This window comes from Rhagoletis pomonella, unplaced genomic scaffold (assembly GCF_013731165.1).
Source record: "Rhagoletis pomonella isolate Grant_MI unplaced genomic scaffold, Rhpom_1.0 Rhpom_scaffold_00005, whole genome shotgun sequence".
Taxonomy (NCBI): domain Eukaryota; kingdom Metazoa; phylum Arthropoda; class Insecta; order Diptera; family Tephritidae; genus Rhagoletis; species Rhagoletis pomonella.
Genome location: NW_023458559.1, coordinates 42,991,099 through 43,007,424, shown reverse-complemented (window position 1 = coordinate 43,007,424; position 16,326 = coordinate 42,991,099). Strand labels below are relative to the sequence as shown.

Below are 16,326 nucleotides of genomic sequence, written 5' to 3'. Positions count from 1 at the left end.
AAATAAGTGTCAAAAATGTGTCAACCCTCGTTAGCGTTGCCGAACTGACGATTTCGTCGTCATTTTGACGTCTTTTTTAGCTCATCGACGATTTTCTACCTTTACCGGCCGTCTTCACGTGTTGGAAAATCTCGCTTGCTTGTAAAAATATATATCTTGAAAATTTTTAATAAAAAATCGCGCGATTTTTTATTACAAATTTTCGCCTGCGGCGATTTTTTTCTAAAAACTCCAATACTTCCATATATCTTGAAAAATTTTAATAAAAAATCGCGCGATTTTTTATTACAAATTTTCGCCTGCGGCGCTTTTTTCTAAAAAATCCAATACTTCCATATATCTTGAAAATTTTCACCTGCGGCCCTTTTTTCTATCAATTCTTCCATATATAGTGAAAATATCCAATAAAAAAGCTATATCATATATGTACATGTATTTACGTTTTCGTTGATTCCCTTTTCAGTACTTTTTTTTACACATTTTTTTGTGATGTGTGGCAGCACCGCAATTTGAGTTCACTCGATTGTGAGGTTATATTGCACTTTTTTTTACAACTTTAACAACGAATTACTTAAAAACTATAAGCCTCCGGAGGGGGGGGTTTCAGATTTAGAATCACAAAAAGCCGCTCTAAACCCCCTCATTTTTTTTTCAAAGCCTGGTCCATTATTGGAAAATTTTCCCCTTTTAGGTGGCTATATTTTACTTACATGAGTTCAGTGTTGCCACATTTATTTAGATATAACAATAGCCACTATCAAGCAGAAGAACTGTTCGCCTTGCGAAACTTTCAGGATAACCTGGTGTTTATGTAAAAGAAACGCTTACGGCCCACTTCCCAATGTGGAACCAGAACTTCTTTTGACCTATGTTGCATGTAGGACTGAATCGAAAAAGTTACCAAGTTGAAAAATAAGTTACCAAAATTACCAAGTATGATAAATAAATAAAAAATTACCAATTTCGGTAAAAAAATATCAATGCGGCAACACTGCATGTGTTACATATGGACATACATACGTACGAGGACAAACAGCTGATTCCGTACGAAAGGTGCGATCAGTATCGCTCTTTCTTTAAGCAAATGACGCTAGGCGAAAGTCAGCCCTTTAATTGCAAAGCAATGGAGTGCACTAAAACGTTTGCTGAAGCAGCCTTAGTTGCAAAGCAATGGAGTGCACTAAAACCTTACCTATTCTCTAAAAGATTAGGTGAAAAATTCAATATTTTCGCATTTAGCAACATTAAAACTCGTTTTTTGCTGTAAATTGAACTGTTTTGGCAGTTTCTACTCGTTCTTCTTTTCGCTTATTCAATGTTTACTTGGGGTACACAAATGTCAAAGGCCAGGACGGCGCAATCTTGTATTCTATCTTCTTGTGTCGAAATGACATTTTAATATACCTTACTGCCCGCCTCCACAGGATAAAGTTTATATCTTGATACATATGTTAGAATATAAATAGCCAATGGCGGCCGCTCATTGCTCTTCAAGAGCAATATATATCAGAGCTTATAACTTGCCATCTATTGCCGGCAATTCGGTAGTGGGACAGCTACATTTTCATTTGCACGAAAACTTCCTGGCTGCAACATCATTATTATTTTAATATAAAACCAAAAGTTGAGCTGTTTCCTGTTAAAACATTTGTAATTATGTACTTGGATGTAAAATAACCTGTTTTCTAAATTTTTTAAGCGATTAAATCCGGCGAAAATAAATTTTCAAAGCTATCTTACAAATGCTTATATCAAGATATAAAAAGCCCACACAAATATTGCCACTGATATAACTTATATCTAGCGACCAAAATGACAGCTGGGCAGCAATAAATTTTATCCTGTGGAAACGGCCAGTTACGTACATATGTACCTTTGTATACAACAAAAGTTTAATAATAACAATTCTGTGTGCATACATGGGAAAGACGTTTTTGGGTAGGAAATGACGTTTTTTCAGACCAAGAGCGGCGTTTTCTCATTCAGAAAACCTGGCAACACTGATTGTCAAGACAATTATGTCAAAATGATGTGTTTGTTGTAATGCGAATTCGCCGTGTTTACAACAAATGCATCATTTTGACCAAGGCGAGTTTATGCAAGGTGGTGTTGATGGCGAATTTAGATTTTCGCCGCGGTACTTTTTAATGTCAAAATATTGTGTTTGTTGTAATATGAATTCGCCTTGTTTACAACAAACACATAATTTTGACATTAATAAGTTACGCGGCGAAAATCTAAATTCTCCATCAACACCACCTTGTATAAATACGCCTTGATTTTGACATAATTGTCTTGACAATATTGTCTGGTGTAAACCCTAAGTAAAGACGATTTTTTATTTTAGTTTTTCCACTAAATTACATATGTATGTATGTAAACAATTTTTTACAGGAAAACGTAATAGCGAATCGCAAGCGAATGTACGTTGTTGTTGTTTTAAGTACATTTCTTGATAAATTTGAAGTGCAATTTTTGTAATATTTTCAGCTTTGTACAAAAATTTTAGTGAACGGACGTGTTGTGCGATACTATTTTCTGCACAAACGGGCTTTTACAAGATATGCACTTGCATATCGATGGCTGAGTGGAAGATGGACCTATCTCGGCAGCCAGTTCGAAAACATTGTATCTCTAAAAACTTTTCAAGAACGCCCTATTTCAGAATTCGTTTCAAAAACACCCTATCTCAGCTGCGGATTCAAAAACGCCCTATATCAGCATATTTTCAATACATTTTTAAGTGAGATAGGGCGTTTTTGAACCGAATTTTGAGATAGGGTGCTTTCCAATAAAATTCTGAAATAGGGCGTTCTTCAAAAGCTTTTTGAGATAGAGCGTTTTCGAACTGGCAGCCGAGATAGGTCGATCTTCCACTCAGCCATCGATATGTAAATGCTACTTGTTTGTATGTCCCCGTATATTAAAATGTATCAGAAAAGTAGCATTTACATATGGGGATACATATCTTGTAAGAATGCTTTAACACTGTTCCATTAATGCATTTTTGTATGTTTGAAACATTGGGTAGGTCCAGAACGCGCAGTAGTTGAGCGCAACCGTTGCCGGCCACTCATTTGGCACACCCTCATTCAGTCTACTCAGCTATGAGTTTAACCTGAACCTAACCCTAAAAATCCCGGGATGCAGGGTTTAGAATTTTTAGCATTTCGAAATCCCGGGATTGTTAAAATTGATTGAATGCCCTCATACAAACCAGCGTCTCTTTAATTATTATAGTTATTTTGTTATAAATTTTTCTTCTTACAGGTCTATTCTGCACGTTACCGAAGATTTTGTAACCGGAAAATTTTATTACCAAAAAATGTTACCAGTTCTTGTCAGCGCGATTCTAGGAACGTGGGTAATGCAGTTAAAATATTCAGCAATTCAGCTATGAAGAATTGTGCAAATTCTGGAATTGCATATTTCACGGGGTAATACTTTGTTACCAGCTTATGAGATGAATTCTTTGGCTTTGCGAACGTTCACGCTCACGCTCGTATTGAACAAGCTTCATTGAATACGCCTCGGCTGTATCTTTGGCGAAGGCATTTTGAAATGTCACACAGTTATCAATTCAAATGAATTTCGACAAGCAGTATGTGTGATCAGCATGAAAGCAAAGCTTTGGTTCTAATAGGGCATTCGCACGCAGCGATTTTACAGGCAACAAAAGTTGAATGCGAAGTTGAATGAGAAGTTGAAAGTGAAAATGTTGCCATCCCTATTCAGACGAGCTGTCAAAATGGATAAACAAAAATTCGCGCCAAATAATTTCAATAGTCAAATACATCGATCAGCTGTTTACTTGCTAGTTTTACGTTTCTTTACTATTTCTTTATTTCGCTCACTCTGCGCGTAATTCTCTCAATTTTCCATTCTTATTCCTGCTAGAAAAGAAAAGAAACAAAGCCCATGTTCTTGATCATGTAACTCACAGTTATCGAATACATCGATTTTGTACGATATATCGAAAACCAATCTGATATCTTTCGTACATTGCCAAGGCGAATTTATATAAGGTGGTGTTACTAGCTCAGCTGATTTTGTGTATGTGTTTCGCCGCACGGCTTCTGATATCAAATTGAAAAATTTTGTTTGAATTTCTACACACACTCTAACAGATTTTGACAGTTTATGCCGCCAAAACAAAAACAAAATACATGTAAATTTTTGTGTTTGTACTTCTGCTATCACCTTATATTAATTCGCCTTGTACATTGCTATAACAAGACAAGGGCTCTGTTTCTTTTCTCTTCTAGCAGATAATTATCAGGAAGAAGAAGAATGAGTAAATTGAAAGAATTACGCTCACAGAGAGCGAATTACGAAAAAGTAAAGAAACGCAAAACTAGCAAGTAATCAGCTGATCGGTTTATTTGACTATTGAAAATATTTGGCGCGAATTTTTGTTTTTCCATTTTGACAGCTGCTAGTTTCTGCTAGTAGAAATTTTACTAAGGTCGGTGTTATGCAGACAAACATTTGTTTGCCAAATTAAATGGCGGCTGCTTAGTTTGCTCGGAGGTGGTTATGTCGAGTTTGGCACAGGGTTGCACGTTCATTATGGTTTTCATGGCTATTGCCAACACGAAATGAGAATTTCAGATGTACATAACGCGCAAAATTTAAAATTTTTGTATATGACAACACCGAATTTGCTGCAGTTTGACCAAACAAAATTAGTTTGCTTGACCTTATTAGGTCGGTGTTATGCAGACATTTTGTTTGGCAAACTGCGTGCAATTGTTGTTGCAGCAAACTCGGAGAGAGCGAGTTTGGCATATTTTTATGTACGCTCATATTCTTAAGAGCATTCCCACGACAGCCGGTTCTACGTACCGGAATGACTCGGGTTTCACCCGACCAAGGGCTGTTGTTTCGGCGATCTAACCCCGTTTAGGTCGGCGAAGTATCTCAGAAGTTGTCCGTCCATAGGGCAACATTCACTACGCATTCTCCTACTCAGGGCTGGCATCGAGTCAAACCCTGGGCCAGAAATATACACCTGCTGTGTATGCCGAAGACGTTTACACCACAACTCCACCTCAGTCAAGTGTAATGCCTGCGAGGGGTGGAGTCACCTCAGGGTCTGCTCGGGACTACGGACACACAGACAGTGGACCACGTCGTACGTGGCCCCCTGTTGCTCAAATAGAGCAGCCTCCACGGCAACCCACAGTCCGCCCGTGCAGCCCCACACACTCACACAGCAACCACACACAGTCGCCACAACACAACAACATACCACAGCCACCACAGACCACATAACACACACAACCGCACCACCACCCACACGCCGCCGCCAACAACTCTTGGTTCCCCCTACAATCTGCACGGTATGTCAGACCAGAATATTCCGTAATGTGACATCAGTCAAGTGCAACACCTGCCTTGGCTGGTGCCACTTTAGGGCATGTTCAGGTCTGCGCACCACGCGAGATTGGACGGGGAACTTCGAGGGCCCGTGTTGCGCTGCCCGGTCGCTGGCATCAATTGCGACGCCCCCCAATACCACCACAGGGAGGCAATCACCCCAGCAGCACACACAGCCAACGGCGGCAAGAACTTACACTTCACTCACACCCCACATCACAACACGTCTCCCGAACCACATGAAGCTCCTCCAATTCAACTGTAACGGGCTACAGAGCAAGATTGAGGAGATAACCGCCTTTATGTGTCGGCATGGTATATTAATAGCTGCGGTCCAAGAGACGAAGTTGCACAGCAATTCAACTTTGTTGAATTGTGCCGGGTACAACGTGCACCGTCGAGATCGCGAGCGAGATAATGGTGGTGGCTTAGCGTTCATCACGCACCACACCGTGCAGTATCGTCTTATCGAAGCAGACATCGACCGCAGGGATACCACCCTAGAATGTCAGGGCATCGCTATCCGGTCAGGCGATGTCGAGCTCGAAATATTTAATATATACATACCCCCTGTCACCTGCTGCCCGGCAGGATATCACCCTGATATAGGTGCGCTCCTCAGAGGTGAAAACCGTATGGTAGTAGGTGACTTTAATGCGCACCACGATCTTTGGCACTCAAGCCTGTCAAACGATCGTAGGGGAACAGACTTGGCTGAGCAGATAGACGATTCGACATTCTGCACAATGAACGACGACGCACCCACCAGGATTATGGGTAACTGCAGTAGCTCGCCAGATATCACAATAGTCAGCGCTGGTCTGATAAACAGCATAACGTGGCGACCTATGCTGACTCTAGCATCAGACCATCTACCCATAGTCATCTCGGTTGATAAACCAACCGACTTTGCCTCCGCCAAACACCGGACCTATGTCAACTTTTCTAAAGCTGACTGGAAAGGTTACGCGGAGTTTACTGAAAACACCTTCACGTCGCTCCCCACACCAACCGACGTCCACCTCGGTGAACGTAAGTTCCGCAGGGCTATCACTGCTGCTGCAGCCCGCTTCATACCGGCAGGGTGCATATCGGACCCACGTCCAAACTTCCCTGCCGAAGCGGCTGTTTTAGCAAATGAGCGTGACAGCCTTCGTCAGGCCGATCCCGGAGATCCCCGTATCAGGGATCTCAACGCGGAGATTCGGCAACTTGTAAACGTACATAAGCGGAAGAAGTGGGAGGAGCATCTGAAGACTTGCAACTTCACCTCTGGTGTGAGCAAGCTATGGTCAACCGTGAGGTCATTGTCTAATCCGACGAAGCACGACGACAGAGTCGAAATTTCCTTCGGCGACCATGCTTCGTCGGACCCGGAGCGATGCGCGAGCTATTTTAGCCGGCAGTTCATACTGCATCCTCCGGTGGACAAAGCCAAGCGTCGAGTGACCAGAAGGCTGCACAAACTGCCAACAAATTGTGCCCCCCTTGCTTTCACTTGCGGTGAAGTTCAGGTGGCCATCGGGAAGGCGAAAGCCTCCAAAGCCATGGGTCCCGACGGTATATGCATGCTGATGCTGAAAAATTTGGGTCCTGCGGGGGTAGCGTACCTAACGGAGGTCCTCAATTTGTCAATGGCCACTCTCATCATCCCAGACATCTGGAAGGTGGGGAGAGTGGTCCCACTGCTCAAACCGGGGAAACCTGCAAACAAAGGAGATTCGTATCGTCCGATTACACTCCTTTCCCCGGTAGCGAAGACACTCGAGGCCTTGCTACTCCCGTACTTCACAAATCACCTGACCCCAGCGAAGCATCAGCATGGTTTCCGTAAAGTGCACAGCACAACAACAGCACTTAACGCCATAAACACTCAGATAACTCGTGGCCTTAACCGTAACCGTCCCTGTGAGAGAACGATTCTAGTAGCGTTGGACCTGTCAAAGGCGTTTGACACCGTCTGCCATTCCACGCTACTAGAAGATATAGAGGCCTCCTCTCTCCCACAGAGGCTCAAACGGTGGTCGGCAAATTATCTAAGTGGTCGACATTCGTCGGTAATGTTCAGAGACAAAACGAGTAAGCAGCGAAAAATAAAACAGGGGGTCCCTCAGGGTGGTGTCCTTTCCCCGCTACTGTTTAACTTTTATATTTCAAAGCTCCCTCAACCACCAGAGGGAGTCTCGATTGTCTCCTATGCCGACGATTGCTCGATTATGGCGACTGGGAATGGAATTGATGACCTGTGTTCGAAAGTAAACGGCTATCTCTCCGAACTTTCTCGCTTCTTCACTGCAAAGTGTCTAGCCCTCTCCCCTACGAAATCCTCCGCGACCCTGTTCACAACCTGGACGAAGGAGGTCAGGCTACCGCTGGGGATTCACGTCGATGACACACCAATTCCGACGGTGAATAACCCCAAAATACTCGGAGTAACTTTCGACAGCCTGCTCTCCTTCTCTGCGCACTCAACCGCTATTGTCAATAAAGTACAGAGCCGCAACAAGGTCCTCAAGTCGCTAGCCGGCAGTACTTGGGGCAAAGACAAAGAAACGTTGCTGGCAACATACAAGGCAATAGGCCGGCCGGTTCTGAACTACGCAGCGCCAGTGTGGTCGCCTGGGACTAGTAGGACGCAGTGGACGAAGCTACAGACCGCACAAAACACCGCACTGAGGACAGCGACGGGATGCCTCCTGATGACGCCTGAACACCACCTGCACGGCGAGGCGCAAATGCTCCCGGTGAAGGAGCACAATATAATGCTCTGCAAGCAGTTCCTGATCGGGACCCACAGAAGTGGCCACCCGTGCAGACAGCTGCTTGCAGAGGAGCCCTCGCCTAGGCACGTCAGGAGGCATCTATATGAACTAACGGACGAAGTCCAGAGGTTCATTAAGCAACCTCTGGACCCGACAGCCTACAGACAGGCCTTGAACGGCATTCACAGGGACTCAGTCTCGAGTTATGTAGACTCTAGACCTGTGAATGCCGTTCTGGGCACACCACCCCCGGACATTGACGAGACGGAGCTTCATCTGCCTCGGGGGACGCGCACCACACTTGCACAACTTCGCTCCGGCTACTGCAGCAGGTTAAACTCCTACCTGAGTAGGCTGAATGAGGATGTGCCTAATGAATGTCCGGCATGCGGAGAGACCCCACATGACTCGAAACATCTCTTCGCATGCCCGGCAAACCCGACATCCCTAACGACCTTGTCCTTATGGGCAAACCCCGCAGAAGCTGCACGCTTCCTAGGGTTGCCGTTAGTGGAACTTGACGACAACGACTGAGATACCAACCGATCTGGGCGGGGTTGTTGTAGCCGCTACAACAACAACAACAACAGAGCGAGTTTGGCGACTCTCACAGCAAACTAATTTTGTTTGGTCAAACTGCAGCAAATTCGGTGTTGTCATATACAAAAATTTTAAATTTTGCGCGTTAAGCGAAGCGCACATTAGCGCGATTCCATCGTTGCGAATTCGGCTATTAACTTCGAATCCGCAAACGTGCGCACACTTGAGCGATTTTTTCGCGTCGATTTCCGATGTACAATTCACTTAATTTTCCCTTTATTTCGTGTATTTTCGCACTCGGCCTGCCCAAATCGTACAAAATACTATTATTACGAACGTTTTTATTAGTTTTTGTACATTACACGTTTTTTTTTCTTTGCCTTTATTGCTGTGACACCTTTCTTCTTCTTCTTTGACGCCTTCAAAACGCTGCAAGCCGCGTTTCGAACGCGTCAATAGAGAGGAACATTGAATGTTCGAAAATTTCGCAGCGACGGAATCGTGCAAGTGTGCGCTAGCGCATTAAAATGTATGGGTAGCATTGTTGTAATTTTTGGGCTTGCGGATTCGCAACGACAGAATCGCGCCAATGTGCGCTTCGCTTTATGTACATCTGAAATTCTCATTGGCAATAGCCATGAAAACCATAATGAACTTGCAACCTTGTGCCAAACTCGACATAACCACCTCCGAGCAAACTAAGCAGCCGCCATTTAATTTGGCAAACAAAAGTTTGTCTGCATAACACCGACCTAACCGAAATCAGCAGGAGAGCCAAAAAAAGAAGAGCGTAAGATCGAGAGAGAGCTGCTAGTTTCTGCTAGTTTTTTGGGTTAAGAGACACTTTCAAGGTGTATTAAACAAGGTGGTGTTGGGGCGACAGCTGAGTTTTTCGCCGTGGAGGCCATTACGTCAAAATGATGTGTTTGTTGTAACTCATACCAATGACAGTATGGACATCAGCGTATAATTTGTTAGTGTGATTTTTTACTTATATACGGCCAACACCACCTTGTTAAATACGCCTTGGACACTTTCCAGCAGAAATTAGTGATAATTTGTGATAATTATCTGTTAAGAAACAAAGCTATGTTTTGGTACTTACCCGGCATTGTATTTTTTTGTCGTCAATTTATTAATTAAATTAATTGGAATTTAGTTAGTAGATACTTTACGTTAGTATAAAATACTTTAGAGATGTCATCTCGTCCATGTTCACCAAAGCCGAGACGAGGGATTCGCTGTTCTGAATCCGCTGAACCAAATGGGAAAGTAAACAATGATGAGCACTTGGATACATCTGATGATAATTACGACGGTAACTCAATAGAAGCAGAAGCCAGTGACGAGAGCTGCGCAAAGGCGCCGGAGGATACAAAGGATCGTATCGAAAGGGGTTGTGTAACTTACCTAGCAGGCATAGTGGGAGCCATAGTCTTGGCATACTGGGTGTTTACAATGCTAACGCCTTCAGAGAAAAAATGTTCATACAATGAATTACGTCAAAGACATCAAAAGCAGGATCAAAAAATGTGGCAATCGCTTTCTATAAATATAGAACATATTTTGAATGAACGCTCCACAAAACCGGCTGTGTATCTTTTTCTTCACCAGGGAAGTAGAGATATGCAAGCATTAGTAAAAAATATTGCTTCTGATACAGTAAACTGCTTCGGTGTGTGCCTTCATTTAAAAAAATAAATTATCTGTATTTAAAAATCCTATTATTTCTAAGGTGGTGGTCAGTTAGTCGAGATGAGTGAAAATGATTTTACCACTGATGATTATGGCTATGCTATTGAGAAATTCAAAAATAAAATAAAGAAGGGACATGTGGCACTAATTGTCCATTTGAATAAGGTATTTGTATCATGCATACGTACATATATCACAATATGCACGGAAATTAAAGGTAAATTTTAATTTTTTTTAGATACCCGTAGAGGCAGCGCGTGCTTTGCACTTCATCTGCGATGTACACACACCAATCGCTGAAGGAGTGGTTATATACCTCACATTAGTTACACCGTCCTCAATAGGTAACTATCCAGCAATGTATAATATATACGTATGAATGTAGTTATAATAATATTCCCTGCCAGCGTTTTCTATAGCTAAAGTAACTAATTCGATACGACATTTCTGTAAAACTCGTTGCTGGTGATATCGGTACTTTTTCGAATTCTTATCCGCTTTCGAGAAGAACTGTGCCACCAAAGCGTCACGTCTTTATGATGCGAAAGCGATACTGACATAAGCATCTATTTCGACAGAAATGGGCCAATGGGTATTATGGGCCAAAAATAATAATGCTGAGTAGTTTATGTATTTTTCTTTGTAGTAGTTTTCCTTGAGATCTTTTTACGTGTTGATCCTGAGGAAGATGGACCTGGTTCCTCGTCTGGTTTGAGAACATATTCACTAGTTTTTGCCTTCCGTTTCTTCGATCTTTCGGCAATGGAGCCACAATATCTACTGAACTCCTCATCAATACTCATGTTTCATTCCATGCGAAATGCGAAGACGATAATCAACAGAAACAGTAAACGTCACTTCTTCAGTGTTACTTTTTTAAATGTTCCACACTAGCAACTTACACGATGAACTATAATAATATTCCCACCAACAACAACACTTACTGGACCAACAACAACACTTACTGGACGTCCGGCGCGGAGAACAATTAACGAGATAATGAGAAACTGACGAAACGAGTTGCTTACTTTTAACAGCTTTTTTCACAGAAAACTAGTTTTCGCACGTAAGCTCCCTTTTCGTAGACCAGGTCACATATGGCGTATGCTTATTTGAAAATTTAAATGTAAGGAATTCATATATTTGTCTGCATTAACTCTATTTTGGCTTTTGTATGGCACAATGAATTACATAATCTCAAAGAGTACAAAACACATAAGCTATGGATGTACTTATTTATACGAACGCATTATGGTTTACCGAATTAAAACACAACTTAACTTCCCATGTCACGTCGTACTTAAAAATAACAATTCCATAGCCCTTAAAGTACAGCATTCTGCTGGCGTTGGCAAAATAATATCAAATGGAGTCTGACTTGACTGCACTTTGTATTTCTATTTGGTACTGGTTAATATATAGGACTGTTCAGGATGTTGTGGAAATAGTCTTGGATTTGCAGTTGGAATTGCATTTGCAAATTTTGTGCTTGCAGCTAGATAATTTCAGGAGTTAAAAGCCCTTCCGAAAGGCCTTCGTGAGAGCCAAGAGGCCTTCTCTACATTCCTTTTTCCATTCTATTTTGGATCGAGTGGTACATATTGAAGGGCTTCTTCTTTCGCTACTCAATGAAGGCCTTCCAGAAGGGATTTTATAGGACGTACTTCAGAAGGCCTTTTTGAAGAGTTCTTTTAAAGTTGCATCTTTAATTTATAAAAATCATACATCTTTGAAGTATTTGCTTAAGGTTTATATCAAATATGTATTATTGCAACTTAAAATGTTTATTGAAATTCATTTGTAATGCTAAATAATGTAAATTTATGAATTCGCGTAAATTGTAAATAGGCGATAGGCGATAAAATTCTCTTCCAATTGCTGGCAGGGTTGCTAGCAATTTTAATAAATTCATTTTATGTTTTTCAGGCACGCCCAAAGAAAATGCTGTGAACACATTGCGGAACTTATGGAGCTCGAAATTAGAGTATAACGTCCTCGACCCTTTAATAACTCGCGTTACTGATGAAGTTATAGCACTGAAAAGTGAATGAAAGGCGATTAAATCGAATAAGTTCTTATGGCCCTATCATATATGTCAGGTGCTGGATTTTGTAATATGTATTATTTAAACTGTATTCAAATCTGTTTTCAGAAGCAATGTGCACTATATGTAGCCCGGTCTATATGGACATAAGGCTATTTCCTAAAATATTTTTGATGTATTTATTTCAACGCATTTTTAAATAGGTTAGGTTAGGTTATTCTGGCTGGCTGAGCGCCCCACATAGACCAATAGGTCTCTTAGTGATGCCTAATGGAGATAGAGGTTCAGTTAAATGTATTCGAAGTATACATCATTTAGGATGTCTACGCCTGTTGAGAATTTCACCAGTGCTTGAAGCCCAAGTTGTCACGTCTTCAAGACGATTAAATTCTGAAGCTCCGAGATATTTCAATGGTGTTTTTGATACAGCAGGACAATGGCGTAGGATGTGTTCTAGGGTCTCCCTTGTTCCCGTCCCAATGTATTTCCTGCAAACTGCACTGTTAGGACACCTATCATAGTTATGCAGTCTCTTTGTGCCAGCGATAGTATAAACCGAGTTTAAGTCTCGTTTTCCAGTCTGCACATGACTTCAGAGATTTTGCAGCTGTTTAGCGCATTCCATCTCGATATGGTCTGCTTTTTCACCCTCTGGTCTATTTCGTTATAAAAATTTTTAAGCGTTTTCGGAATGTTATTCACTTATTCTAGAGCCAAGTGGATTCCGCTCTTGGCAATCTCATCCACAATTTCGATACCTGTAATGCCCTTGTGGCCGGGGACCCAATAAATATGCAGCCATCCGCCTGGTTGTTGCTGCCCCATTTATGGCTTCCCTGCTTCTAAGGGCATTTTGTGACGTAAATTGGTGTGAGCTTATAGCCTTAATCGCTGCTTGACTATCTACGTAGAGTTGTTTTCAGTCATTGATTAGGCTAGCTCAGCGGGTTTTCTCACTGCGAAGAACTCTGCCTGGAATATACTGCAATGATCCGGCAGCTTGATTGGCCGACGAACACTAAGTTCTGAACAGTACACTCCCGCTCCTATTCCACCATTCATTTTTGAGCCGTCTGTGAAGAAGGTAAAAGTATTCCGGCTAGGCTTCATGCCCTACGCCATACGTTTTCTTCGATAGTAACCCGAAACTCCTTATCCACTACAGAAAGGTACCATGTAATCCGTGGTGGCAACATGCCCTTTGGTTATTGAGCTGTGGCCAATGTTTCTTTGCTTAAACTCCCCTGTTGCAATCAGCAAGGCTCTTTGCCGCAAGGTCGATAGGTCGATAATATAACACCTATTGATATTTTTTCCAGTGGGGTTCTCAGGGCATGTGAAGAGTGGCGGGAGTCATGTGGCATCTCTCCACATGCCAGGCATTGGTTGGGCACATCCTCGTTGATTCTCCTCAAGTAGGAGTTGAGCCTGCTGCAATAGCCAGAGCGAAGTTGGGCTATTGCAGTGCGGGTATCCCGAGGCAGACAAAGTTCTGTCCCGTCCACGTCCGGTGGTTGTGTGCCTAGGACGGCATTCACAGGGCGGGAGTCTACATAACTTGAGACTGATTCCCTGTGAATGCCGTTCAGGGCCTGTCGGTAGGTTGACGGGTCCAGAGGTTGTTTGATAAACCTCTGGACTTCGTCCGTCAGTTCGTAAAGATGCCTCCTGACGTGCCGTGGCGGGGGCTCTTCCGCGAGCAGCTGTCCGCTGGGATGGCCACGTCTGTCACCCCTATTGCGAGTGTCGACTGGCAGTAGAATAGAAATTTGTCGATCGAGTCGATCATCTTTTATTTTGCTATTGTGTAACTTGATCGATAAAAATTTGTACTATTGTGAATGGTTGACAGAATTGTAAACAGCTGTTTGTTTGTTTACATTTGTTTCTTGAGTGTTTTATTTACATCATTTTTAAAATAATTGCTTTTATTATTAAATTTAAAAAATGGACACAGTTGAAATATGGTTTAGTGATGAGGAAGATGATGCGGAAGCTAATAGATTAGTAGAGTTGGCTAAAGCAAGGAGGGAATTGCGAGATTCGTCGGATCCCTTGGACTTGGAAGGTGTAAGTACATGTGTGAGTTTTATGAACAAAAGTTGCGTTCCCGATGATTCACGGTTTTTAGGCTTTACATGATTTGCAGGAAAAGCTGTTTTCCTCATTAATAAACTTTATGGAAGTTTAAGAAATACGGTACGGTTAAGTTTTTTGTACAATGATGTTGGGTTTTTGTGTCCAAATGCGTGACCCGAGTTTAAAAACTTTAACATAACAACATAACAAGTGTATTGAAAGAATTCAACTTTAATTTAAAATAAAGATTTCAAATTTCCGAGCCCTAATCAATTAATAAATTATGCAGTTTTTTTGTATAAACTTTTGATGTTGGTTCTGCGCAAAAACACAAGAAATATTGTATATGTATCTTTTCCAATAAAAGCGGAGCTTCCTACCCTACTCTTTCCGGAAATTCCTTTGCCTATGTCTTCACTCTCCTGCATCAGTACGACCAACCGCGCAAGTTGCCTTTTGTTGCTTATAATTTTTGATCTGTAATTCAGACACATACATGCATATGTATATTTCACAATTTTTTTACAACTTCCAGTTCAATTGACTTACTTTTTATCCATTATAGTACCACTTTCTTATGTAAATTTTATAAACGCAAACTCCAACGACTAAAAAACAGCAATAGAAGGATGAGCGATTAAAAAGTATTCACAGTCGCTAATTGAGCGACTAAGCGACACTCGCAATAGCATCGATAATCGATAATCGCTTAATAGTCGTTTATCTACTGCCAGTCGACATTCGCAATAGGGGTGTGTGACTCCCAGCCAGGAACTGCTTGCACAGCATTATGTTATGCTCCTTTACTGGGAGCATCTGGGTCTCGTCATGTAGGTGGTGTTGGGGCGTCATCAGGAGGCATCCTGTCGCTGTTCATAATGCCGTGTTTTGGCAGGTCTGTAGCTTCATCCACTGCGTCCTGCTAGTCTTCGGCGACCATACGGGCGCTGCATAGTTTAGAACCGGCCGGCCAATTGCCTTGTATGTTGCCAACAACGTTTCTTTATCTTTGCCCCAAGTGCTGCCGGCCAGCGACTTGAGGACATTGTTGCGGCTCTGTACTTTATTGACAATTGCGGTTGTATGCGCCGAGAAGGAGAGCAGACTGTCGAAGGTAACTCCGAGGATTTTCGGGTTATTCACCGTCGGTATTGTTGCGCCATCAACGTGAATACCCAGTTGCAGTCTGGCCTCCTTCGTCCAGGTGGGGAAAAGGGTTGCCGAGGATTTCGCAGGGGATAGGGCAAGGCTCCTTGCAGTGAAGAAGCAAGAAAGTTCGGCGAGGTAACCGTTTACTTTCGAGCAGTCATCAATTCCATTCCCAGACGCCATGATCGAACAATCGTCAGCATAGGAGACTATATTAACACCCTCTGGTTGCTGAGGAAGCTTTGAGATGTAATAATTAAACAGCAGCGAGGACAGGACACCACCCTGTGGTACCCCCTATTTAATTTTACGTGGCTTGCTAGTTTTGTCTGAAAATTACTGACGAGTGTCGACCACTCAGGTAATTCGCCGACCATCGTTTGAGTCGCTGTGGGAGTGACGAAGCCTCTATATCTTCTAGCAGCGTTGAATGACTGACAGTGTCGAACGCCTTGGACAGGTCCAACGCTACTAGATTAGTTCTCTCACAGGGGCGGTTTCGGTTTAGGCCAAGAGTTATCTGAGTGTTTATGGCGTTAAGTGCTGTTGTTGTGCTATGCACTTTACGGAACCCATGTGCATGCTTCGCTGGGGTCAGGTGGCTCCTAAAATACGGGAGCAGCAGGGCCTCGAGTTTCTTCGCTACCGGGGAAAGGAGGGTTATCGGGCGATAAGACT

The 16,326-nt window shown here is 42.6% G+C and overlaps 1 protein-coding gene across 4 annotated transcripts; it reads left to right on the top strand.

The window, feature by feature from the left end:
• The first annotated feature begins 9,725 nt into the window (after positions 1-9,725).
• On the top strand, positions 9,726-12,587 carry LOC118738968. 4 transcript variants are annotated; one of them, XR_004992964.1, is made up of 5 exons: positions 9,726-10,356; positions 10,417-10,541; positions 10,615-10,720; positions 10,784-10,968; positions 11,026-11,286. XR_004992964.1 is itself a non-coding variant. In XM_036470037.1 (4 exons), the coding sequence occupies exons 1-4, from the start codon at positions 9,879-9,881 to the stop codon at positions 12,425-12,427; spliced, it is 834 nt and encodes a 277-aa protein (XP_036325930.1). In that variant the 5' UTR covers positions 9,730-9,878; the 3' UTR covers positions 12,428-12,587. The 4 variants fall into 4 exon arrangements, 2 of the variants coding, with proteins under 2 accessions (XP_036325930.1, XP_036325931.1); XR_004992963.1 differs by having other exon boundaries at positions 11,023-11,286; XM_036470037.1 differs by lacking the exons at positions 10,784-10,968; positions 11,026-11,286 and adding an exon at positions 12,303-12,587 and having other exon boundaries at positions 9,730-10,356.
• Positions 12,588-16,326: the final 3,739 nt, after the last annotated feature.

Coding starts and splice junctions, on each gene's coding strand:
- LOC118738968 (XM_036470037.1), top strand. CDS start 9,879: ATGTCATCTCGTCCATGTTCACCAAAGCCGAGACGAGGGATTCGCTGT. Junction 10,357..10,416: donor TGATACAGTAAACTGCTTCG/GTGTGTGCCTTC, acceptor ATTATTTCTAAG/GTGGTGGTCAGTTAGTCGAG. Junction 10,721..12,302: donor AGTTACACCGTCCTCAATAG/GTAACTATCCAG, acceptor TATGTTTTTCAG/GCACGCCCAAAGAAAATGCT.